Below are 26060 nucleotides of genomic sequence, written 5' to 3'. Positions count from 1 at the left end.
AAATAATAATAATAATAATAATTTTGAAGTTATTATTATTATTGTTGTTGTTATAATAACTTGTAACGTTACATCAGACCGAAACGCTTTTATTCTCTTGACCTTCCGCCGGAAGTCCCCTGTCAGAGTGGTCTTTTAAAGATGGCGGAGGGTCTGTCTGCACGCTTGGCATCTCAAGAGGAGCAGATCCGTCTCCTCTCGGGCGAGATATCCAAACTCCGGGAGGGACTTATCCGGGGTTTGGACATCAGCGGCGACGTGGGGGTCCCTCCAGAGCTGGAGACCCTGAGGAGCGAGAACGAGAAGCTGAAGTACCGGCTGCTGCACCTCCGCCGGGGTCTGCAGGTGGAGCAGGATCTGGAGAAGAACCAGAACAAAAAGGAAGAGAAGAATAATAATAGAAGAGACAACAAAGAACAGCAGGCTCACAATAATGTTAATAAGAAGGTATCATTACATGTGAAAGGAATTTAAAAAGAGTGTATTCTTACACTGTATTAATATGCATCATTGTTCCAGAATTAATTCAGTTTAAAGAAAAACATAAAAGGGATTAAAAATGAGATTATTTGTGTGGATTCCTGCAGGTCACATCTCCGGCGCCCAAAGTGACCAAAGACAAGAACAAGAAACAAGAAGGGAATCATGGAGGCGTTAAACAGGTTAATACTGAAGCATTGTTCACAACAAAAACATGAATATATGAATTTTATGTTCGCCCACAAACTAGGAAGAAACAAAAGCTATTATTAGACACAATTGGATTGTGATGCTTTAAGAAATATCTTAGAATATTTATCTCGTCATCAGTTGAACTTTATACGTTTGAATAACTTGCTTAAGTAAATGTTTAGTTCTAGTTAAACTACAAATGGGTCTCAAGACTGTATGTAAAATACTTTTCCTTTTTAAATAAATATATTAATATTGACACGCTAAATTAAATCTTTGTAAAGTCAACATAATATATATTTTCTTACACAAACTTCACTGTTTTTTATATTACAGGCAATATGTGTCATTAAAATTCTGATATAACACTTTTGAACAATTGATAACTTTGAATCATATACATTTTTGTATTAATTGCGTACAATTGTAGAATTTTTAAAACTGTAATCAACTACTTATTTTTTTACTTACTAAAGTCGAACAATTTTCAACCTTAATCAAACTGTTTTAAATTGTAATCAAGCGTTTTTTAACTATTATTAAAACTATTTTCAATTGCAATTAAACTGTTTTCAACTGTAATAAAAAAAAATCAATTATAATCAAAAGATTTTCAACTATAATCAAATTATTTTCAACTATAATCAAACAATTTTCAACTAAAACCAAACAATTTTCAACTGTAATCAAACAATTTTCAACTTTAATCCAACAATTTTCAACTAAAACCAATCAATTTTCAACTATAATCAAACTATTTTTCACTTTAATCAAACAATTTTCAACTAAAACCAATCAATTTTCAACTATAATCAAACAATTTTCAACTAAAACCAATCAATTTTCAACTATAATCAAACAATTTTCAACTGTAATCAAACAATTTTCAACTATATTCAATAATAATCTATAATAATCTGTAATGAGATGGATAGAGTTTTAAAAGGAGCAAAAAGCAGTTCTCATTATTTTTTCTTATAATTCATAATAAACCTTTAAGCGAAACAGGTTTGTTAAGATTAAAGTAAGAGACTTTGTGTGAATAAATGTTGATTTCTTGTCGCTATCATAGTCCAAAGCTCTGCCTGGATTCGTCGGTGAGCGTCTCACTCTTTACGAGGCGCTGAAGAAGGAGAACGACGCTCTCCTCGCCAAGAAAGCTGCGAACTCTCAACCCATCGCCGTGGAGCTACCAGATGGTCAGAAAGTGACAGGAAAGTCTTGGATCACCACTCCGTACCAACTAGCCTGTGGCATCAGGTGACTCAGCTGAACTTCTTGCCCCCTGTTTGAAGTCTGCTCACAATGACAAGTGAACAAGGCGATCACTCAAGACATATTCATGTTGTCATTTTCCCAGCCAGGGACTCGCTGACAATGCTGTGATCTCTCGTGTGAACGGAGAACTGTGGGACTTGGACCGGCCTCTGGAGAAGGACTGCGCTCTGGAGATCCTACGCTTTGACAACGACGACGCTCAAGCTGTAAGTCATCGGCTTCGTTACTATCTATGACGATTTTCTTACTCATGTCAGAATCAGAAAATCAGAAAACCTTTATTAGTCCCGCGAGGGGAAATTCGGTTTAACAACAGCAAGAGAAATAAAAACACCCAGAAATAAAAACGAGAAAGAAAATCTAAATGGAATAAAAGATAAATCTGCGCTATATAATAAATACACAATCATATTTACATAAATAACAAGAGGTGCAGTTATGTCATGGGTAGTAAGGTTTGGTTCCATACTGGCACATGCTCTTTCTGTATTTGTTTCAACCTTAGCTTTTCCTTTAATTCAGTCTCAGTGACTCGACTTCTCCACTCAACTGTAATCAATCAATCAATCAATCACATGATAATTTATCTGAATCATTAAATATGTCATGTGGTCATTTGTTGATGTCATTCGTACATTTAATTTGTGGTAAAATATGTGATCATTAGGGCTGTGTATCGGCAAGAATCTGGCGATATGATACATATGACGATACAGGGGAAACAATACGATATATCGTGATACTGTAGTAACAAGTAAATACTTGTAGTATTGTTGCGTACTTGACTCTGGTGTTGCAGAATTGAATCTTGACAAGGTCGTAACTGATTTAATTTGTTTTTAAAACCAAAATATGTCCAAACAAAAGCTTAAAAAGCTGCTGGAGTCTACCGTATCCTCTCGTCCTCAGTCATCTGCTGCCATCTAGCTGACAGTTTATTTGCAACCCAAAAGTGAATGCCATTTTATTGGTAATGGCTCATATTATTTAATTATTTTATTCTGTAATGCCACCACAAAAAAACAACCATGTGAATAAGAGTTTCTGATCCTAAGATTTGCGTGTTAATTGTAATTAAATAATATATAATTATTTCAATTTACACAAACTTTTGAACTACAAACCATAAAATAGCTATGCTAACACATTGTTTTGATTGTTTAAGCGCTTTGTGACCCTGGTCTGGAATAGTGCTCAACAAATACAAATCAAATTACTTACTTAGTACTTGCATAAAATAAAATATAAAACAACATAGTGCTGTTGAATAGGATTAAAGTATTGTGTCATGTGATCATCTATGTCATTATGAATGTCTTTTGGTCATTTTATGTCTAATGTGCACATTATGTATGTCATGTGAGCAGTATGGTAGTAAGAAAGATAAAAAAAAAACCAACATATTTGAACGTCACATACACAAGATTAGCTCCAAAATAATAGAGATAGAACTGAACAGGTGAAGACGATGAATTCTTATAAAATAAATAGACTGTAAATAAAATGGTTTTTCAAACACAATTGTGTATCTTGTGAGTTTAAAGCGAGGCAAACATCTCCACAGGTGTACTGGCACTCCAGCGCTCACATCCTGGGCGAGGCCATGGAGGGCTTCTACGGCGGCTGTCTGTGCTACGGACCCCCCATCGAGAACGGCTTCTACTACGACATGTTCCTGGACGGACAAAAGTGAGACTTGTTTCGGATCAACGTTCATCTTAAAAAAATCTGGTTCCAGCCGATGACGTGGCTTTGGTTTGTGACGACAGGTCGGTGTCCAGCACTGAGTTCGGCGCCTTGGAGACTCTGTGCAAGAACGTGGTGAAGGAAAAACAGCCTTTTGAGAGACTGGAGATCACCAAGGAGACTCTTCTGAAGATGTTCAAGGTACGTGCGTCGTCTCCACTTTCTCTCTGAAATATTTCAGGCTTTCACGGTGATGAAGGTTTTTCTTTGTCTCCAGTATAACAAATTCAAGTGCAGGATTCTGAATGAAAAAGTCAAAACGCCCACGACTACAGTCTACAGGTCGGTTTAGTCTCTTCTTTAATTTAATCTTTATTATTCAGATGAAATAAAAAGTATTTTCCGTCCAGATGCGGTCCCTTGATCGACCTCTGCAGAGGTCCACACGTGAGACACACGGGCAAGATCAAGGCCTTGAAGATCTACAAGGTAACAATCCAGTTTCACCTCCACCCTTAAGTTTGATTATTAATTGACTTATTCCACCGAGCAGAACTCCTCCACCTACTGGGAAGGTCGCTCCGACATGGAGTCTCTTCAGAGGATCTATGGAATCTCCTTCCCCGATTCGAAGATGCTGAAGGAGTGGGAACGTTTCCAGGAGGAAGCCAAGAATAGAGACCATCGCAAGATTGGCAAAGTGAGTTGACGGTGCGGCCCACTGGCAGCTGCCGGGGAGATAAAACTGGACTGACGGGTGTCAGGAACCGGTTCCTGTTGCGGCATCGAGAGGTTGTTATCAACCCTCGGATGTAACGCACTCTTTCACGATTAAAAAAAATGTTTATAACACTAAAAAAAACACTATTATTCAATATACTTATGTAGATGTTATTAGCTATGAAAGAATGCTGTGCTATATAAACACAGACCAGGCAAACCTGTGCATATAAAAAAAAAATCTGTATAAAATGATAGTTCTAAATGGAAAACATTATTTTTTTAGTTATTTGTTGTATTTAAAAACATTTTTTTATAAAAGGATTTTTTTTAAATAATAATTTAATTCTTGTATCTTTGTTTTATTTTAATATTTCTCAACGTCCCTTCACCGCAGTATATTTCTCGCCAGGTGAGGGCGCTGCGTGTCTTCATACTGGTTTGTTGAAAGAGCTCTAGAGAAGCATCTTCAGCAGGACTCGTTTATTCATTATTTCACCAGGTTTAGTCAGGATGTTTTGAAAGAGGGAAGAACAAATCGATTATCCTGAGAAATATTAGCCTTTTTTTGTTACTTTTGCTTTAAAAACAGCAACTTCTTCGTTTGTCTTATGTGTCCTTTTAATCTTGAAGTGATAGTTAACCCAAAATTCAAATTTCACTCATTTTTTACTCACCATTATGTTGACTAAGGGTTGAGTTTATTTTCAGAGTTGTCTGTTCTTTTTTTAGAGCTTTAGACAAAATAATATTTGTTCATTTTAATGGAGCGACTGGAGCTCATTTGTCTTGGTCTAAACATCCAAATACCTCCGTACTGCTCGTCTGTAACATCTCTGTTTTGTTTAAGCCTCGACAGGAAGAATTGTTCTGGAAAAAAAACAAATGAAAATAAATGATTGACTTTTATTTTTGCCTCTTTTTCACAGGACCAGGAATTGTTCTTCTTCCACGAACTGAGTCCAGGCAGTTGTTTCTTTTTGCCCCGCGGAGCCTACATTTACAACACACTCACCGAGTTCATCAGGGTAAGACGTGTCTCTGTATCATAGTCGATTTAACCAAAGTTTTAGTTGGTTAAAGTGTCTAGTTACCCATTGGTTACCAGTCAACACCACTAGAATATTGATTGCTTTAACCCCTGTGTCTGGGAATAAATAAAAACATTTTTGCTATCCACTTGCTGATATGGGGCAGGATCAGAAAATACACATTTTTTCAAATCATTTTTTAATAAAAGAATAGTAATAGTTTAGAGATAAAATGATGAATAATTACTCATTAGTTATAGTGATATATATTATAGTGATATTATAGTCATATCTTGAATTTGATGTTAATTAAAGCAGTGGTCCCGAACCCCTGGTCCGGGGACCATTAGTCACACAATTCCACAATTTCTGTTCTATTGACTTATACTGTCTGAAAAGTGTTTGGTTTATTTAAAAAGATAGTATTTTTTAGTATAGTAGTATAGTAATATACATGTATATATGTAAAGTACCGTCATCCTGTGACTCTTAACACATCGAGATGTTTGTTTCAGGCAAGTTTACTTAAAACAAAAATGTAAACAAGTGAAAAAACATGATTTATAATTTATTTTTACCATTTTAATCCAAATGTTGATCTGAGAATATAATTCTGACATCAAACTATAGAAATGGTTCAATAACAGGTAATGGGTACTAAAGCCTATCCCAAGAAGCAAGGCTGGACAGTCCATAACAGTATGTACATACACACATTAAATTAATAATTGGATTTAGTTATTTGTAAAGAGAAGCATGTTAACGATATTTATTCATTGATATATTTTATTGACTCCGTTGTGGCTCAAATTAGTTGTATTTCTGTCGCTAACACTTCAAAAGACACGACTTCAAAAGCTGTTGCTGTCAGATGTGGATGACAAACCGCGATAAATATTCCCAGAATTTAACTGAGCGACTGCTTTTTTTCTGACTCATTATATTCAACCTTTTGAAGTTGTTGACCAGGAAATCCAGCTGGTGAACGAATGTCATGTTTCTTCACAGGCAGGAGAAGTTTTTACTGTTGTATGACAAAGAAAATACAGTATTTATAGAGGAATGATCCTTATTCCTGCAGATTCATTAAAAAAAAAAAAAGGTTTTATTTCACACTTTAAAAAAAGAGGTGTTTGAATCTAAATATCAAATATATGTGAACAAATCCACCTGATTGTTTCATAGTGTTTGATTTGTCGAGTGTTTCTAACTGTGTGACTCCAGCTGTGACGCCTTCAATGAGGCTTTGGTTGATTTGAATTGTTTTCTTTTCTTTCACCAAAGCCAATGCAGCTGCGGAAGCGTTTTTTTCTGTCTTGCACTGGAAAGTAAATCATACTTATGTCTCCCTTATTGTTCCTTTAACTCATCCGTGTTCCTGGTTATTATCAAGGGATACATGTGCTTTAATACCTTCTTTTCAACCGTCATGTAGGTCACGTCCCGACTCTAGTAATTTGGGTTATTTTGTGTTTTTGTTACTTCGTATTTTCTCTTTTGTAATGTCATCTCCGGAGCAGATGGAAGCAGCCAGGAGCACATCTGACACCTCTCTCTATACTGTCCATGTGACCTGTGTTCCTGTCATCCTCTTGAAGAGCTTCACAGCTTACGCTCCGAACCCGGCCAGGAATTCTGCACATACATTACGAAAAAACTTGGTGCAAGGTCGTTAACGCTTCACTGCAGTTCATGCGCGTGTCAGAGATCGCATGTTCGCCGTGACGCAGTTTTGTTTCTCACGTCGCGGGATCGTCGCGATGCACCATCTGCCCGAGTCGTTCCTTCGTTTTAGGTTCGTTCGGCTTAAAGTTGAGGTGCTTTTAGGAGCTCAAAACAGGGTTTTTTTTCATGTTAAATCCAAATAGTCATCATATTATATATATATCTATATATATATAGATATATATATATATCTCACCGACCTCACTGGAGCCCGACATCCAGGGACCGGTGGAGGTCGCTCACAAGTCGGGCATGACCGCTCGAGTCGCCCGCCAACCCGGTCCGGGGCACCTCCATATATATATATATATATATATATATATCTCTATCTATCTAATCTATCTCTTTCTCTCTATCTCTCTAATCTATCTCTTTCTCTCTCTAATCTATCTCTCTCTCTCTCTAATCTATCTCTTTCTCTCTCTAATCTATCTCTCTCTCTCTCTAATCTCTCTCTCTCTAATCCATCTCTCTCTCTCTCTAATCTATCTAAATACAATCTAAATTTGAAGATAAAGAACATAAATCAAAGAAAAATAACAAAGCAAAAAGGATACATAGAATAACATCTTTTCTCTCCACTCCTGCCCCCAAACTCAGAATTGTACAATCTAATAGCAAAAGGAATGAATGAGTCCCTGAGTCTATTAGTGTTGCATCATGGGAGGAGCGTTCGTGCTCCATCTGCTTCTCTGCTAACTGTCATCCTCCATGATGGACAGTAGTTTGTCCAGTGATCTCCTCTCAGCAACTGTCACCAGTGAGTCCAGCCTCCTGATATACAGTCAATTTATAAGAAAATACGAAGTAACAAAAACACAAAATAACTCAAATTACTAGAGTCAGGACGTGACCTACATGACGGTTGAAAAGAAGGTATTAAAGCACATGTATCCCTTGATAATAACCAGGAACACGGATGAGTTAAAGGAACAATAAGAGAGACAAAGTATGATTTACTTTCCAGTGCAAGACAGAAAAAACACCCCCGGAGCTGCTTTGGTGAAAGAAAGGAAAACAATTCAAATCAACCAAAGCCTCATGGAAGGCGTCACAGCTGGAGTCACAGTTAGAAACACTCAACAAATCAAACCCTATGAAACAATCAGGTGGATTTGATATTTAGATTTAAACACTTCAAACACCTCTTTTTTTTAAAGTGTGAAATAAAAACATTTTTTTAAATATATATATATATATATATATATATTATGGAAGCAGGGAGTTCAGCATAGACACATCTTTATCATATCACCAGGTTTGTGCAATAGAGGAAAGGAAATTATGTTTTTATTTGTAATTTTTTCGTTTAAAAAAACAAATGTCTTTTTTTGATTTATGTGACTTTCCAATTGTATATATTCATTCATTTTCTACCGCGTTATCCCTTATGGGGGTCGCGGGGAGACTGGAGCCTTTCCCAGTTTCATTGGGCGAGAGGCAGGGGACACCCTGGACAGGACGCCAGTCAGTCTCGGGGCACACAAAGATGGACAACCATTCACACACACACTCATACCTATGGACAATTTTCTCAAATTCTCATTCAACCTCTGTATGTTTTTTGACTGTGGGAGGAAACCGGAGTACCCGGAGTAAAACCACGCAACACGGGGAGAACATAGAAACTCCACTTGGCCTCGAAGTGAACCAGCAACTTTCTTTCTAATTGTATATATGTTTATATGTAAATAGAAACTTGGAGTAACGTCAACTAATAGAAACATCTTGAAATATAGAAATAAGCTGGAAAAACACACGTCAAAGTACAAGTCAAAGTGTAAAATATATGTTGTCTAAATAAGTAATAAACCCCAATCAAATGTGCTTGAATATATTTTTTTCTGGTATTTTCCTCTGACATTTTGCTGGGTTCCTCAGGAGGAGTATTGGAAACGAGGTTTCCAGGAGGTGGCGTCTCCCAACATCTACAACAGCAAACTGTGGGAGACCTCCGGCCACTGGCAGCACTACAGCGAGAACATGTTCTCCTTCCCGGTGGAGGAAGACGTGTTCGCGCTGAAGCCCATGAACTGCCCGGGTCACTGGTACGTGTCGTGGAGCTGCTCGGCGGCACGATGCGATCTTTAACATGTTTTCGTCCTCGTCGTTCCAGTTTGATGTTCGTCCACCGGCCTCGCTCGTGGAGGGAGCTTCCTCTGCGACTGGCGGACTTCGGGGTCCTTCACAGGAACGAGCTGTCGGGAACTCTGACCGGATTAACTAGAGTGCGTCGTTTCCAGCAGGATGACGCTCACATCTTCTGCACCATGGACCAGGTGATTGCATCAGATTGTTATTGGCAATGTTCTGTGAGTCATCGCTCACCGGTTTCTTTTTTCTCTCTCTCTCTCCCTCTAGATCGAGTCAGAGATGAAGGGCTGTCTGGACTTCCTGCGCTGCGTCTACGATGTGTTCGGCTTCTCCTTCCAGCTTCACCTCTCCACGCGACCGGAGAAGTACCTCGGGGACGTCGCTGTGTGGAACCAGGCCGAGAAGGTGACCCCGACTGTAGAGACGTTATTGTAGAATCATCGAGAGAAACTGGTGATATAAAGAATAAAAAGATTAGATCTGTTTTCTAAAGATTCACTGCAAAACAAAGGCTGTTTAAAATATGAGGCGGAGAAATACATTGCTTAACCCTTGTGTTATCTCAGGGTCAAGATATGACCCGAAGCCTCCAAAACAAATGTGTTTGTGGTATCCCTTGTGTTGTCTTTGGGTCAAGGTGAACAACCTCCCTGGTTTCCAAAAATACATAGTCAGTGGTGGAAGTTGTTCACCTTGAACGAGAGACACAAGGGATACCACAAACTCATTTGTTTTGGAGGATTCGGGTCACCTTGACCCTAAAATATGACAATGGATACCACAAACTCATTTGTTTTGGAGGCTTTGGGTAACCTTGACCCTAAAATATCACAATGGATACCACAAACACATTTGTTTTTGGGCCTTCGGATCATCTTGACCCAGAGACACAACAAGGTATACCAGCAATACATTTGTTTTGGAGGCTTCCTGTCACCTTGACCCTAAAATATCACAATGGATACCACAAACACATTTGTTTCTGGGCCTTCGGATCATCTTGACCCCAGAATATCACAAGGGATACCACAAACACATTTGTTTTTGGGCCTTCGGATCATCTTGACCCAGAGACACAACAAGGTATACCAGCAATACATTTGTTTTGGAGGCTTCCTGTCACCTTGACCCTTAAATATCACAATGGATACCACAAACACATTTGTTTTGGAGGCTTTGGGTAACCTTGACCATAAAATATCACAATGGATACCACAAACCAATTTGCTTTGGGGCCTTGGGGTCACCTTGACCCCAGAATATCACAAGGGATACCACAAACACATTTGTTTTCAAGTCTCTGGGTCATCTTGATCCAGAGACGACACAAGGGATACCACAAACACATTTGTTTTTGGACCTTGGGGTCATCTTGACCCAGAGACAATACAAAGGATAAAGCTAATTTGTTTTCAAGGCCCAAAAACAAATGTGTTTGTGGTATCCCTTGTGTCGTCAAAACAAAGGATAGCGCAAACACATTTGTTTTCAAGTCTCTGGGTCATCTTGATCCACAGACAACACAAGGGATACCACAAACATCTTTGTTTTTCGTGCCTTCAGGGCCCCTTGACCCTGAGATAACACAAAGGTTAAAGAGTCCAAAATACTGGGTCCCATTAAAAACCAAATCTTAATGGTTAATATTATTAAAAGTCTTATTTTTATGTTTTCAACGTGAATCTAAAAAAGCTTTTATCATTTAATTTGAGAAAATAACAGTTTTTGAAGCCGCTTTTAAATAGTTTCTCTCGAGACGATGACTCACATGTTGAAGTCGAAACGCTACAAAAGAGAGAGAGAATTTCTTTTTAAAGTAATTGCGAGGTTCAGTCGTCTCTGAGATTGCCTGGTTTCACACGCGTGTAAATAAATAGAGGAAATATCTTAAGTGGTGCAATTTAAACAGAAATTGCTTTTGATTTCCTGCTGTGTGAGCGATTGTGGTTTGAAGTGTACATCAGTCATTTCTGTTGAGAGGACATGAACTCCAACCAATGTTCAGGATTTTAAACGTTTTTTTTTTCTTTTCTTTTGTTACCCAGCAACTCGAGAACAGCCTGAACGAGTTCGGGGAGCCGTGGAAGCTCAACCCGGGCGACGGGGCTTTCTACGGTCCCAAGGTTCCGATGCTTTTTTTTTTTTTTAAACATTTTCCTCTGATTTAACGTGTATTAAAACAACTATTTCACCTCAGATCGACATCAACATCAAAGACGCCATCGGTCGCTATCACCAATGTGCAACCATTCAGCTGGACTTCCAGCTCCCCATCCGCTTCAACCTGACCTTTGTGGGGTGAGTCACCTTCGTAATCTGCTGAGTCAGCGCGTTTGGCTTCAAACAGGATTACATGTTAATCCTCCCCTGGATGGTTAGTTTCCTCCGGTGCCGTCTGTGACACTTGTGTTGTGTCGTCGCTGACGCTGAACCACGACAGGTGAGAGTTTAATGAGTCCAAAGGACGAGAACCAAAACATTTCACTTCCCTTTTTTTTCCTGTGGTTCAGGGAGTAGATCCAACACTAGACACGTGTCGATTATCACGCAGAACATATTTGAATCCATGCAAAGGTTGTGTGGGTCGATCACATGACATTAAAAAAATAAAAATTCAGCCTATTATTCATCCTGTCACTTGACAATGTTTTATCTCCAAGATGTAGTAAGTCTCTCATCATGATCATGTTTTGTACTTTATAAAGTTCTCCCCCGTCTGAAATCTGGGCGAACGAGAGGTTACGAGAGCGAAGTCCATACAACGTAATAATAATAATAATAATGTTTATTTATATAGCGTCTTTCTAGACCAGGGTGACAACTTCACTCCTCCTCCAGCCAGCTGTAATCACGCCCCGCTTTGTTTATACAACGAGTCCCTTGGAGGGGGAGACTTTCGGGATTGATGACGCGCGGTGACAAACCATGATTTTTGACCAATCACAGAAGAGTGTGTGTGGTTATGATAAACAAGAGTTCATCTCTAAATAAGATTTTCTTTTTTTCTTATTCTCGATGACGTTAGTAAGTTATATAAAAAAAAAGCCCATGTGTCTATTTTTATTCATTTAATTTAATTTAATTTATTTTTGGAAGTATTTAAGTAAAGCAGTAAAGTGAATCCTTTTCAGAAATAAAGCAAATACATCTTAAACCAGATCAATATTGAACCAGTTCAACAGAAAGTTCTTCAAGCACAGACATGAAAAAAATGATAATATAATAATATAATGTAATAAATTATCTCCATCCCTTCATTAAAATAATAGAAATTACACCAAATGCTTGTATTACAATACTTTCAACTGTATTTGATTGGATTACATTTTTGTTGAACAATTACAAAAAATGTATTTGCATCATCTGGGTAAATATTACAGTAAATAACGGAGGCTGTGGCTAAATTTAATCTAAAATAAAGGCCACAAATTTTCCCCTTGAGATAACTTTGTTATGATAATAACATGATAATATATCGTAACTTTAAATGACATTGAATCGAAGCATGATATAGAAGTAGAAATGCGTGTACTGTCCCTGTAAAACATCAAGAAATGTATTTAAAAAGTAATAAGAAACAAATTTGACATCAACATAAAATCTGAAGTGTCAAAATCAAATGTTTTAAATATATCATGAACATAATGTAACAACAGAATCGGTTTCATTTGTTAAAAAAAAAAACATGGGACTCGGTGCCAAACGGAGGCAGAAATCTAAAATCTGTTGCGTCTGGCAGGAAAGACGGAGATGACAAATGCCGCCCCGTCATCATTCATCGAGCCATCCTGGGCTCGGTGGAGAGAATGATTGCCATCCTGACCGAGAACTACGCTGGAAAATGGTGAGAGAAAATGTTTTTTTAAAAAAAGCAGAAAATTCAACTGTATTTTCCTCGACTCCAGGCCGTTCTGGCTGTCACCGCGTCAGGTGATGTTCGTGCCCGTCAACCCGTCCTGCGACGAATACGCCAAAGCGGTAAAACTCGAAATCTTCATTGTGGGATGACGAGAACCTTTGATGACTTTTATGTTTGTTTCAGGTTTGTAAGGAGTTCACGGCGGCGGGTGTCATGGCGGACGCCGACCTGGACGCCGGCTGCATGTTGAACAAAAAGATCCGCAACGCTCAGCTGGCTCAGTACAACTTCATCCTGGGTGAGTAGAGTGAAGAGAACCATTTGAAAACTGACGTTTAGTTCATTTAAACTCAATCACATGTGCGATCGAAAGAGAGGAGTGAAGCCCATTATTATTTCATAATGGACTCTGCTCTTGTAACCTTTTGTTCGCCCAGATTTCCTAATAAGTAAGTAAGTTGGTAAGGGTTATTTCTAAAGCGCCTTTCTAGACCAGGGTCACAAAGTGCTTTAACAATCAAAAAAGGTACACAGTTAAAATATATACTTTAAAATGTCAAGACGCATAAGACAAACACAGGAGTCACCGAAAATCAGGGAAAAGCACGAATAAAAAGGTCTTAAAATGTTTCTTGAAGGAGTCAGTAGATCATCAAACACAGAGGAAGAGGAAGATCGTTCCAAATGTTAGGAGCAACAGTCTGGAAGGATTTCTCTCCTCTGGTCCTGAGTGTGTTCAGGAACCATCAGTAGATTCTGATCCACAGACCTCAGAGCCCGAGCTGGGGTGTAAGGCTGGATCAGATCAGTGATGTAAGGAGGAGTCTGACCATGAATAGATCTGAAAGTAAGAACCAGAATTTTAAAGCTGATCCTGAAAGAAACTGGCAGTCAGTGAAGAGTTTTAAGGATCGGAGAAATGTGAGTTCTTCTACTAGAGCGGGTCAGAATTCTTGCTGCAGAGTTTTAATGGCAGGCGAGACAGTTATTTAGGAGAGGAAGACTTCAACATTTAAATGTGGTTTTAAAAAAACATTTTGAACATGTAACGCAGGAGAGTTTTCACATTAGTTGACCTAAACTTGAACGAAACAAACGTCCTGACGTGACAATAGTCTCAGGCAAATGTTTCCTCAAAGAAAGTATTTTCTTTACTTCAAAATAAAACTTATTTTAGACAGTAATAATCAACATACTATAGAATTTATATATTTTAATTTTTCTTTTTGTGCAGCCCGGTGACAAATGCTAAATAAATAAAATAAATAATAACATTTAGCACTAAACAATTAACAGTTAGCATTAGCAGCTAGCATTGGTACGCTATCCACCGGGGGTCCCGGTTCAAGACCCTGCATATGTGGTTGTGTGTGTGTGAGAGCAGACGACGTGTGAGGGTAAACTGAATGTGGTGTGATTCGTTGTCCTCTTGTTTTTCCTGGCAGTGGTCGGGGAGAAGGAAAAGATGACCAACTGTGTGAACGTTCGCACGAGAGACAACAAAGTCCATGGAGAGCTGCCAGTGGCCGAGGTGCTGACTCGTCTGACCCGACTCAAAGAGTCTCGCTGCAAGAACGCCGAGGAAGCGTTCTGAGCCTCGGGAAGGATGTCACGGAGACTCTTGGAGTGACGGGGAAGAAATGCGGGGAATCATGTGGAAGAAAAATGAATAAAGGATTGGTTTTGTAAGTTGAAGGAGACGCCAATGAATGTGGAATAATTTACTGTTGATGGTTTCAGTCAATCGTGTTGGATTGTGTTCAAGGTTGTGTTGGTGACGCTGTTTGGTAAACAAGTGAAAGAACGGATGTTACCTTCAAGGAACTGTAAGAGCTGAAATAAACACTTGAAAGTCAAACTGTGTGATGAATTAAAATTAATTATTTTAAAGCTCTATTTATTAAAGTTACGCCTACAGTCTTATTTGCTTTTTCTTATTTGTAGGCTTTAAATACTTCTTATGAATGCAAGAAATAGTATTTTCCAAGAGAAAAAATATATATGTTCTCCCCTGTGTAAATATACTGGGAGGATCTACCTTTTCTAGAGGGAGATACGTCGGTTTTTGGCAGCAAATGTATATTAAACGAAGCGCGGTTATTAAATACATATTAATTAAATATTAAATCTATGTACTATGAAATAAACATTTCCGTTTAGTCGTAAGTGTGGTGGGCGTGGCAGCATGATGCGTTTACTGTAAATCTCTCTCCTGTAACTCTTTGTCAACTGTACATATGAAATGTAATTGTCCGTGTTTACAACCAACTACTTTCCTTAATTCAAACCAACAGCGTTTAAGTTGTTTAATAAAAACACATTTGTTTTTCAAATGTGTTTTATTCCGATTCGTTCTCGTCTTCTTCGTCGTCTTCGCTATTTTCCCGACGAGCCCTGAACGCACCACCGGGACACTGCAGCAACAATGGCCACCATCTGTCAGATTTGGAGACCTGACCGAGGAAGGAGCCTGAAAACCTACGGAATAATGACTGTATTGCTCCTGGACATGTTCCTGCAGTCTGTGAGCGGTACGTATTCTCGACAGGGTCGTATATAAACCACCGTTAGACTCGCAAATGTTGTTAAATGTTAGCTTGTGTTAGCTTCCGTTGCTAATGCTAGCCTGCTCTCATTGAGAATGAATTGAATAGCTAGCTAGCTTGCTAACGATTAGCTTTAAAGCAGTTTTTCTCAATACAATTTCAGGGATTCATATTGACATTAAATCAAATGTATCATTGGATTTTACTTGTATAATTCAAAGTCAGAATTTTGTACCCTTTATTCCCAGGATACATGAGTTCTAATATTGGTCAAGAGCCTCCGTACACGAGAGATGTCCAGCACAGTCCAGTCATCTCCAGCCCAGGAGTCTCTGCAGAAGCTTCAGGTAAACATTTGGGTGTGTTTTATTTACCAAATATAAATGTGTATATAACTTTAAATTGCAATCAATTTCCCACTGGTTAAATTCCAAATGTGAACAATGTAGATAAACTAGAAACAAATATAAAGACCCTGAAGAAAAATGCAATATATTGTCATATATTCTTGGCAAATAAATGTGTTTGACATTTCTGAGAAATGTTTAATACCACTTAATATGGGCATCATCTTTTTCATCAATTTTGTAAATAAATAATCTTTAAATAAAGCACAAGAATCACATGGTCATACACGTGTGAGACGTTTACCTCAGTCTGTTTTTTTTTTTTACCGCTTATGGTTCCAATCTTTGTTAATTTGATATGTGATTAAATCTCTGTCAAATTCAAGATTGGATTCTATTTTACGGCTTTTCGTTTCCCAAACAAAATTGTTTCTTTTTTAAGTTTTGATTGCTCACTGTCAAAGATGATTTGACTTTTGTAATTGTTGTCGATCACAAAAGTGGTGCGGGGTAGATCATGGGATGTAAAATAAATTGACGGAAGACTTGTTTTGTTTTGTAACAATAGCTTCATATTGTGTAACATACTTGGCTTGAATGGATTGTGTTGTTTTAAGTTGTGATTTTTATGTTTAATTTGATGATAAATTCACGTTGAAAGAACAAGACTTCTAAAATGGAAACGTGTTTTAATATCTTTCACTCCTTCTGTAGCTTCTCCTGCAGACGTAGAGAGCTTCATCTCCAAATGCCCGAGTGGGGGATCGTGTAGTCGCCTTCCAGCCGATTGTATCCACTGCAACTACCAGCACAACTGCACGTACGGGAAACCAGCGTCCTTCACCTGCAAACCCAAAAAAGGAGTTCACTGTATCGTGAGTGTCGAGTCTCTTTGAAACACATCTTCTTCACACGCATCTAACTTTCTTTTGTGATGTCTGTTCACAGGAGTCTGGTCAGCAGCAACACAACTTCTCTCTCTCCGTTACTTGTCAGTTCTGTTGGCAACTGGATCCGTCCCAGTACCGCTGCTCTAATTCCACCAACTGTATGACGGTGTCGTGCCCACGCAGGCGCTACAATGCCACCTGTGACGTGCTGGATCACGTCCACTGTTTAGGTAAGGATTTGCCGGAGCACATTTACTGCCATTATGAAGAAAGATTGTAACGTGCGTACATTATTTTCTCACCTCAGGCATAAACCCCTACTATTACATTTTGTTGTGTAGCGTGTCATCTTTGGCGCTCTATGTTAAGACATTAAACGTAGAATTATTGAAAATTGTCCAATGTTTCCAGTCATAAATTACGGACCCCTTAAGGGGACATGGAAGAAAAAATATGTATTGCGTGATCTCGCAATACTCTTGAGCAATATGACGCTGAAAGTACGTCTGGCCCAACAACCAAAACAATGAATACTGGGAGACAACATCCGTGGAGAATATAAATTGAATTTTATTTCAAAGTTTGCCTTAAATAAAAAGACAGTCGATCTGTGCTTATTCACAAGCATGCTTTGAAAATTAGTGAGAAGCATCTGAAGAGTGTTTCAGGACAAAGTCTTACGCTTTGAGTGTGACAGTCACGCAATTTGACCCATTCTCACACCACACAACACACTTGACATTTCTCAGGCTTACATTTACCCATCTTGATCAATACTACATATTTGTTTTTACATGATAATAAACGATGGTCATTTTTGTGTAAATCTAGCCAATCACTGAAGCCATCAAGCATTATTAACCAATCAGAAGCAACATAAGGCGGGTCTATCTTCAGTTCAGCATCTCTACTCGGACAGAAACAGCAGCGAGTGGTCGAGTCATCGTAACTTAACAACACCATCATTCTGCTGTCAATCCGTCAGTTGTTGTGGTTTCTACTCTTATGAGCCGCACTTTCATTTAGAAAGTTCTTGCTAAAATGTGCAATAAATTCCCCAAACGCCGCTAAGAAGGAGGTAATAAACTTCCGGCTTTCAAATTAAGAGCATCAGCGCAACTGTCTTCATTATCACGGTGATTCTCTGAAATGAATCTTTTTAAATTCACGTTTGTTAATCTTTTTATCATTCATTTGTCATTTAAGTTTGTCACCCAATAAATAGGATTTAGATTTTGCGAGATCTTGTAATGTATATTTTTTCTTCCATGTCCCCTTATGGGCTCTGTAATAAAATGTCTTTAATTTGATATAAAAAATATTGTTCTTGAATTGTCCATTTACAGTATTTGAACTAGTAAAATGTCATTTTTATCCACTAAATAAGTAACAGAGATCAGTTTCTCCGTCTGTTATGTAGTGATGGGTTGATGAGGCTTCATGAAACAGTTTATTCATTTTGAAAGACTTTCTAATCTTTGTCTTTGATTTACTAATTTAATGAACCTTTCAAACTTGGAGTGACATCTAGTGGCCCTTTCAAAAATAGACACTGTATCATGATACCTCACCAGCTGTTTCATGAGGCCTCGCCAACCCTTCACTTCTGTTATGTGTCATGCAGTTACTACCAAAAAGTTGCAGATGAAGCATATCAAAGAGTGTTTGGTCTTGCCCGCTTAAGACCCTGACTCCAACAAGGGTTTGCACCGTTGTACCTCTCGGTCTCATGCTCCATTCTTCCCTCACTCGTGAACATGACCCTGAGATGCTTGAACTCCTCTACTAGGGGAAGGATCTAATCCCCAAACCTGAAAATGTGTCTTTATATCAAAACTGTATTTCATATTTGGAAACGTATTTCTGTTTAAATAAAAAAAACACAACATGTGATGTTTCTTTGGTGGCATTTATGTTGCTCTTGGTTAAAATTGCTAATAACTGTCAATGTATATTTGCAGTAAGATTAATAGAATGTCTGGTTTTCCGTCTGTAAATGTGATATTTGTTTGTTTTCAGGTAAAAGAACATTTCAGAAGCGGTTGTTCTGCAACTGGACCGGAGGATACAAGTGGTCCACGGCCCTGGCTCTCAGGTAAAAATGCCCGTCCCTTTGGCTGAGCTCCTTCTTTCTTCAAGCTCTAATAGTTGCTTCTCTCTATCTGAAGTATTACCCTCGGCGGTTTCGGCGCCGACCGCTTCTACCTGGGTCAGTGGCGAGAGGGTCTGGGAAAGCTCTTTAGCTTCGGGGGTCTCGGGATCTGGACTCTGATAGACGTCCTGCTGATCGGCGTGGGTTACGTTGGACCCGCGGACGGTTCCTTGTACATCTAAAGTCCCTGGAGTTTGCGCTGCTCCTGCCGAGACTGAACATTTGACACGACACGTTATACCCGTCCGTCTGCTCGAGTGCAGGAAGTGTTTGGGACGTTGAGGGTCCGTCGATCAATGATTCCGCTGCCGTGTTTTGTTGAGATTGGCCGGAGCGAGTGCGAGGAAGAACGGGAGCATCATCATCATCATCTCTTCACCGAACTCGTCTCCCTCCAGATGAAGGTGCAGCCGTTAGAAAGTATCAATTTCCTGCTGCTTAAATGTAAACACATGTTTATTTCTGACCAGAAAATGTGCTCCTGACAAGATCTTCTTCCCTCACGCTCCCACGTAACAGGTTAATTTTCACTCAGCTGGAGGAAACGCATCATGTGGTTTCTCTAGAGAAGGAATGTTTTTTCTGACTGTATTTACAAATGTAAAAAGAATTGTGTGATACTGTAAATGACTTTTTTTTTTATTTAATGTCAATAAAAGGTAATGGAAAAAAAAAGTATTTTGGTGGTTATATTTGAGTTTTTTCATGCGTTTTCTGTTAAGGCGTTTTGGCTTTCTCGAGCTGGACACTTCCTACATGGTTATGTCACATCCTGCAGTCCCGAAAAGGTGTGTATTGTCAAGAATCTGGCAATACATTATGTATCGATGTGTTATATTGATAGTATTGTGGAGTACTTCACTCTGGTGTTGTAGTATTTACAGACCACATGACCCTTGACGAAGTCGTAACTGCTTTCATTTGTTTTCAAACCAAAATATGTCCAAACATCAGCTTTAAAAGCTGCTCGAGCCGACTGTATCCTCTCGTCCTCAGTCATCCCCGAAATATCATTGTTCCTTTACCTACGAAGGCATCATGACTGCTGCCATCTAGAGGCCGTAAGTTTAATTGTAACACAAAAATGACCATTGTGAATATTTACATGTGAATTGAAATTAACAAACACTTAAATATAATCCATAAAATAACTGATTAATAATAAAATGGGATTTGAAAACTAAAGAATTGTGTGATACTGTAAATTACTTTTATTTTATTTAATGTCAATAAAAGGTAATGGAAAAAAAAAGGATTTTGGTGGTTATATTTGAGTTTTTTCATGCGTTTTCTGTTAAGGCGTTTTGGCTTTCTCAAGCTGGACACTTCCTACATGGTTATGTCACATCCTGCAGTCCCGAAAAGGTGTGTATTGTCAAGAATCTGGCAATACATTATGTATCGATGTGTTATATTGATAGTATTGTGGAGTACTTCACTCTGGTGTTGTAGTGTTTACAGACCACATGACTCTTGACGAAGTCGTAACTGCTTTCATTTGTTTTCAAACCAAAATATGTCCAAACATCAGCTTTAAAAGCTGCTGGAGTCGACTGTATCCTCTCGTCCTCAGTCATCCCCGAAATATCATTGTTCCTTTACCTACGAAGGCATCATGACTGCTGCCATCTAGAGGCCGTAAGTTTAATTGTAACACAAAAATGACCATTGTGAATATTTACATGTGAATTGAAATTAACAAACACTTAAATATAATCCATAAAATAACTGATTAATAATAAAATGGGATTTGAAAACTAAAGAATTGTGTGATACTGTAAATTACTTTTATTTTATTTAATGTCAATAAAAGGTAATGGAAAAAAAAAGGATTTTGGTGGTTATATTTGAGTTTTTTCATGCGTTTTCTGTTAAGGCGTTTTGGCTTTCTCAAGCTGGACACTTCCTACATGGTTATGTCACATCCTGCAGTCCCGAAAAGGTGTGTATTGTCAAGAATCTGGCAATACATTATGTATCGATGTGTTATATTGATAGTATTGTGGAGTACTTCACTCTGGTGTTGTAGTGTTTACAGACCACATGACTCTTGACGAAGTCGTAACTGCTTTCATTTGTTTTCAAACCAAAATATGTCCAAACATCAGCTTTAAAAGCTGCTGGAGTCGACTGTATCCTCTCGTCCTCAGTCATCCCCGAAATATCATTGTTCCTTTACCTGCGAAGGCATCATGACTGCTGCCATCTAGAGGCCGTAAGTTTAATTGTAACACAAAAATGACCATTGTGAATATTTACATGTGAATTGAAATTAACAAACACTTAAATATAATCCATAAAATAACTGATTAATAATAAAATGGGATTTGAAAACTAAAGAATTGTGTGATACTGTAAATGACTTTTTTTTATTTAATGTCAATAAAAGGTAATGGAAAAAAAAAAGGTATTTTGGTGGTTATATTTGAGTTTTTTCATGCGTTTTCTGTTAAGGCGTTTTGGCTTTCTCGAGCTGGACACTTCCTACATGGTTATGTCACATCCTGCAGTCCCGAAAAGGTGTATATTGTCAAGAATCTGGCAATACATTATGTATCTATGTGTTATATTGATAGTATTGTGGAGTACTTCACTCTGGTGTTGTAGTATTTACAGACCACATGACTCTTGACGAAGTCGTAACTGCTTTCATTTGTTTTCAAACCAAAATATGTCCAAACATCAGCTTTAAAAGCTGCTCGAGTCGACTGTATCCTCTCGTCCTCAGTAATCCCCGAAATATCATTGTTCCTTTACCTACGAAGGCATCATGACTGCTGCCATCTAGAGGCCGTAAGTTTAATTGTAACACAAAAATGACCATTGTGAATATTTACATGTGAATTGTAATTAACAAACACTTAAATATAATCCATAAAATAACTGATTAATAATAAAATGGGATTTGAAAACTAAAGAATTGTGTGATACTGTAAATGACTTTTTTTTTATTTAATGTCAATAAAAGGTAATGGAAAAAAAAAAGGATTTTGGTGGTTATATTTGAGTTTTTTCATGCGTTTTCTGTTAAGGCGTTTTGGCTTTCTCGAGCTGGACACTTCCTACATGGTTATGTCACATCCTGCAGTCCTGAAAAGGTGTGTATTGTCAAGAATCTGGCAATACATTATGTATCTATGTGTTATATTGATAGTATTGTGGAGTACTTCACTCTGGTGTTGTAGTATTTACAGACCACATGACTCTTGACGAAGTCGTAACTGCTTTCATTTGTTTTCAAACAAAATATGTCCAAACATCAGCTTTAAAAGCTGCTGGAGTCGACTGTATCCTCTCGTCCTCAGTCATCCCTGAAATATCATTGTTCCTTTACCTGCGAAGGCATCATGACTGCTGCCATCTAGAGGCCGTAAGTTTAATTGTAACACAAAAATGACCATTGTGAATATTTACATGAATTGTAATTGACACTTAAATATAATCCAAATAATCCAATAAAATAACTGATTAAAAATAAAATGGGATTTGAAAACCGAACAAAAGGGGCCAGTTTAACAGTTTTAACAAAATAATTTGCATTTGGAATTCCCATTTATTTCGATCCAGGATCAGGTAATTTGTTGTACTTTTATGATGGTTATTCTAAGAAACATTGGATTGGCCTGATCTGGAGACACAGTTTTACAAGATGGATTTAAAGTACTGGATTAACAGTACACTGGATCAATGAAATGTAGGTCTACTTTATATTGCTTTTATTTTTAAACTCACCTGAGCCACAAAACAAACACATATACACACAAAATGTAGTGTAATGGATATTTTGAAAATGTCTTGTATTTAACTAAATACAGAATGTTTGGGTTTTCTTCTTGAAGTAGGAGAAACCAGCATTTTTAAGCCCAATTTTATAGGATTTCAGAATCTTTCTTTGCCTTCTGAAAAAAACCATTTTAAAAATGTTGATCCAGTCCAACAGATTATCTTTGATAACAACTGGCCTCGAGTGTTCTGTTCAGGAAAACATGTATTGGCTTTTTGTGGAGAAATACAGCATTAAAATCTAGATTTTTATGTCAAACTATGAGTCAAAATCGTCTTTTTCTTCAACTTTAAATTTAGTTTGTGATCAAGTCTGCTGAGACTAACAATGTAACAGTTAAAACATGTATTTACTGGGATTATTCTAAAGAATTAACTCTTCATCTGCTGGTCTGGAACATTAACTTCACAGACGCTCGTTCTTTTTCTCGCATCAACGACGTCGTCCACAGGTTTGTGACAGAAGAAGCTCCTGCAGAGGCTTCGTGATCGTAACAATATGTTGGTGCCGCTTCACTGGGATTGTGCAACTTCTGCTCGGATTTCAGGCCCAGAGATGTCGGCTCAGGAACATTGAGATCGAGATCTTGTCTTCCTAGAAATCGCCGCAGGGATCTGTGTGATTGGCTGCTGTGCTTCACTCCTCCCGAGTTCCAGAGTATTGAAGGGTTTTTTTCTGCAACTTCCTCTGCACAGGATGATGCAACACTGGGCAGTGAGCCATCGTTTCAACATCGAGGGCTGTTTAACACTCGTCAAACTGGAAGGAAAGTTCTGTCATTTTTATCTAGATTCTAGTTTGGCTGCAACATGAGTCACTTTGATATTTATGTTAATATTCAGGTCGGTCCAGCAGCTCGACAAGTGAATTCATGTTGACGTTTGCCATTATTTAGGGGATCTGAAGGAGCCTGTTCAAGTGTTCTCACATCATCAAACCATTTTCTACTGTAATCAAACAATTTTCAACTGTAATCAAACAATTTTCAACTGTAATCAAACAATTTTCAACTATAATCAAACAATTTACAACTATAATCAAACCATTTTCAACTATAATCAAACAATTTTCAACTGTAATCAAACCATTTTCAACTGTAATCAAACAATTTTCAACTTTAATCAAACAATTTACAACTATAATCAAACCATTTTCAACTGTAATCAAACAATTTTCAACTATAATCCAACAATTTTAACTTTAATCAAACAATTTCAACTGTAATCAAACAATTTTCAACTATAATCAAACAATTTTCAACTATAATCAAACAATTTCAACTTTAATCAAACAATTTTCAACTTTAATCAAACAATTTTCAACTGTAATCAAACAATTTTCAACTGGAATCAAACAATTTTCAACTATAATCAAACAATTTTCAACTATAATCAAACAATTTTCAACTTTAATCAAACAATTTTCAACTATAATCAAACAATTTTCAACTATAATCAAACCATTTTCAACTTTAATCAAACAATTTTCAACTATAATCAAACAATTTCAACTTTAATCAAACAATTTTCAACTTTAATCAAACAATTTTCAACTGTAATCAAACCATTTTCAACTATAATCAAACAATTTTCAACTATAATCAAACAATTTCAACTTTAATCAAACAATTTCAACTATAATCAAACAATTTTCAACTATAATCAAACAATTTTAACTATAATCAAACAATTTCAACTGTAATCAAACCATTTTCAACTATAATCAAACAATTTTAAACTATAATCAAACAATTTTAACTATAATCAAACCATTTTCAACTATAATCAAACCATTTTCAACTATAATCAAACAATTTTAAACTATAATCAAACAATTTTAAACTATAATCAAACAATTTTAAACTATAATCAAACAATTTTCAACTATAATCAAACCATTTTCAACTATAATCAAACAATTTCAACTATAATCAAACAATTTCAACTATAATCAAACAATTTTAACTGTAATCAAACCATTTTCAACTATAATCAAACAATTTTAAACTATAATCAAACAATTTTAACTATAATCAAACAATTTTCGACTTTAATCAAACAATTTTCGACTATAATCAAACAATTTTCTTTTTTAATTAAACAATCTTCAACTATAATCAAACAATTTTTGACTATAATCAAACAATTTTCTTTTTTAATTAAACAATTTTCAACTATAATCAAACAATTTTTTTTTTAAATTAAACAATTTTCGACTTTAATCAAACAATTTCAACTGTAAACCAAGAATTTTCAACTGTAATCAAACAATTTTCAACTTCAATCAAACAATTTTCAACTATAATCAAACAATTTTCGACTATAATCAAACAATTTTCTTTTTTAATTAAACAATTTTCAACTATAATCAAACAATTTTTTTTTTTAATTAAACAATTTTCGACTTTAATCAAACAATTTCAACTGTAAACCAAGAATTTTCAACTATAATCAAACAATTTTCAACTTCAATCAAACAATTTTCAACTGTAATCGAACAATTTTCTATTAATAATGAAGTTTGATTGAACAATAATTCCTATATTTATTGATTTACAGTACGTCATGTACCAACGCTGTGAAGTCTAAACACATGATATTATCAGGAGCAGACATCAAATGAATGAATCATGTATATGTGCTTTAATAACGTGCATGAGTGCAGAGACGGACACTGAGACTCTATTTCAAAGTGAGACTAATGAGACGTAATCATCTCTTTTATTAGATGTACAATCAAAAGAAAAAAAACCTATTTATTCGGACATCAATAGGCAATTATATCCAGCCAGGCCCGGCTAGTGTTCGTGTCATTCCTCGCTCACAGTCGCAGCAATTATCCAAAGCTCGCTCTCATTTCCACGCAGTCCAGCGGCAGTTATCCCAAACATTCACTGTGATCCGAGCAGAAAAACATCTATTCACGCGCCACACAGATGAGGCGGACATCGCTTTAAAAGTCCCGTCGCCTACGCTGAGGAGAACAAAAGAGGACGAGGGAGTTGAGACCGCAGGATTCTTTTCCTACTTGCTCAGGTGTGTTAGAAACTACCTGAGGATTCTGGGCCCGTATCAAGTTCTGACTGACCGTGAAGAAAACTTAAAGACGAAGATTCATGTTTGATTCTGTCGGCAGAAGAGTAGAATGTTTGGTATAGTTTGAACTAGAAGTGTGTATCTGGTGATACGATACGTATCACAGTACAGGTGCAACGACACGATATATAGTGATACTTTAGTAACAAGTATATATTTGTAGTATTGTTTGGGTACTTGA

At 37.2% G+C, this 26060-nt stretch overlaps 2 protein-coding genes across 3 annotated transcripts; both read left to right on the top strand.

Annotated features, from left to right (window-relative positions):
• Window positions 1-141: 141 nt before the first annotated feature.
• tars3 (threonyl-tRNA synthetase 3) lies at window positions 142-14923 on the top strand. Its single transcript, XM_087793588.1, has 19 exons — window positions 142-447; window positions 588-662; window positions 1745-1932; window positions 2033-2156; window positions 3515-3639; window positions 3720-3837; window positions 3914-3978; window positions 4047-4125; window positions 4190-4336; window positions 5286-5384; window positions 8994-9160; window positions 9229-9391; window positions 9474-9611; window positions 11252-11329; window positions 11404-11504; window positions 12946-13050; window positions 13112-13184; window positions 13249-13363; window positions 14511-14923. Exons 1-19 carry the CDS (start codon window positions 142-144, stop codon window positions 14657-14659), a joined length of 2415 nt encoding a protein of 804 aa, XP_087649714.1. The 3' UTR covers window positions 14660-14923.
• A 468-nt stretch (window positions 14924-15391) lies between these two features.
• Window positions 15392-19675, top strand: tm2d3 (TM2 domain containing 3). 2 transcript variants are annotated; one of them, XM_087793120.1, is made up of 6 exons: window positions 15392-15596; window positions 15860-15958; window positions 16673-16839; window positions 16910-17078; window positions 18868-18943; window positions 19017-19675. In XM_087793120.1, the coding sequence occupies exons 1-6, from the start codon at window positions 15491-15493 to the stop codon at window positions 19180-19182; spliced, it is 783 nt and encodes a 260-aa protein (XP_087649246.1). In that variant the 5' UTR covers window positions 15392-15490; the 3' UTR covers window positions 19183-19675. The 2 variants fall into 2 exon arrangements, with proteins under 2 accessions (XP_087649246.1, XP_087649247.1); XM_087793121.1 differs by having other exon boundaries at window positions 15446-15596; window positions 16673-16833; window positions 16907-17078.
• The last annotated feature ends 6385 nt before the right edge of the window (window positions 19676-26060 follow it).

Source organism: Callionymus lyra, chromosome 6 (assembly GCF_982586985.1).
Source record: "Callionymus lyra chromosome 6, fCalLyr1.hap1.1, whole genome shotgun sequence".
Taxonomy (NCBI): domain Eukaryota; kingdom Metazoa; phylum Chordata; class Actinopteri; order Syngnathiformes; family Callionymidae; genus Callionymus; species Callionymus lyra.
This window is presented reverse-complemented; position numbering and strand designations above follow the sequence as displayed.

Coding starts and splice junctions, on each gene's coding strand:
- tars3 (XM_087793588.1), top strand. CDS start 142: ATGGCGGAGGGTCTGTCTGCACGCTTGGCATCTCAAGAGGAGCAGATC. Junction 9,392..9,473: donor TCTTCTGCACCATGGACCAG/GTGATTGCATCA, acceptor CTCTCCCTCTAG/ATCGAGTCAGAGATGAAGGG. Junction 11,505..12,945: donor TTCAACCTGACCTTTGTGGG/GTGAGTCACCTT, acceptor TGCGTCTGGCAG/GAAAGACGGAGATGACAAAT.
- tm2d3 (XM_087793120.1), top strand. CDS start 15,491: ATGGCCACCATCTGTCAGATTTGGAGACCTGACCGAGGAAGGAGCCTG. Junction 15,597..15,859: donor GTTCCTGCAGTCTGTGAGCG/GTACGTATTCTC, acceptor CTTTATTCCCAG/GATACATGAGTTCTAATATT. Junction 18,944..19,016: donor TCCACGGCCCTGGCTCTCAG/GTAAAAATGCCC, acceptor CTCTATCTGAAG/TATTACCCTCGGCGGTTTCG.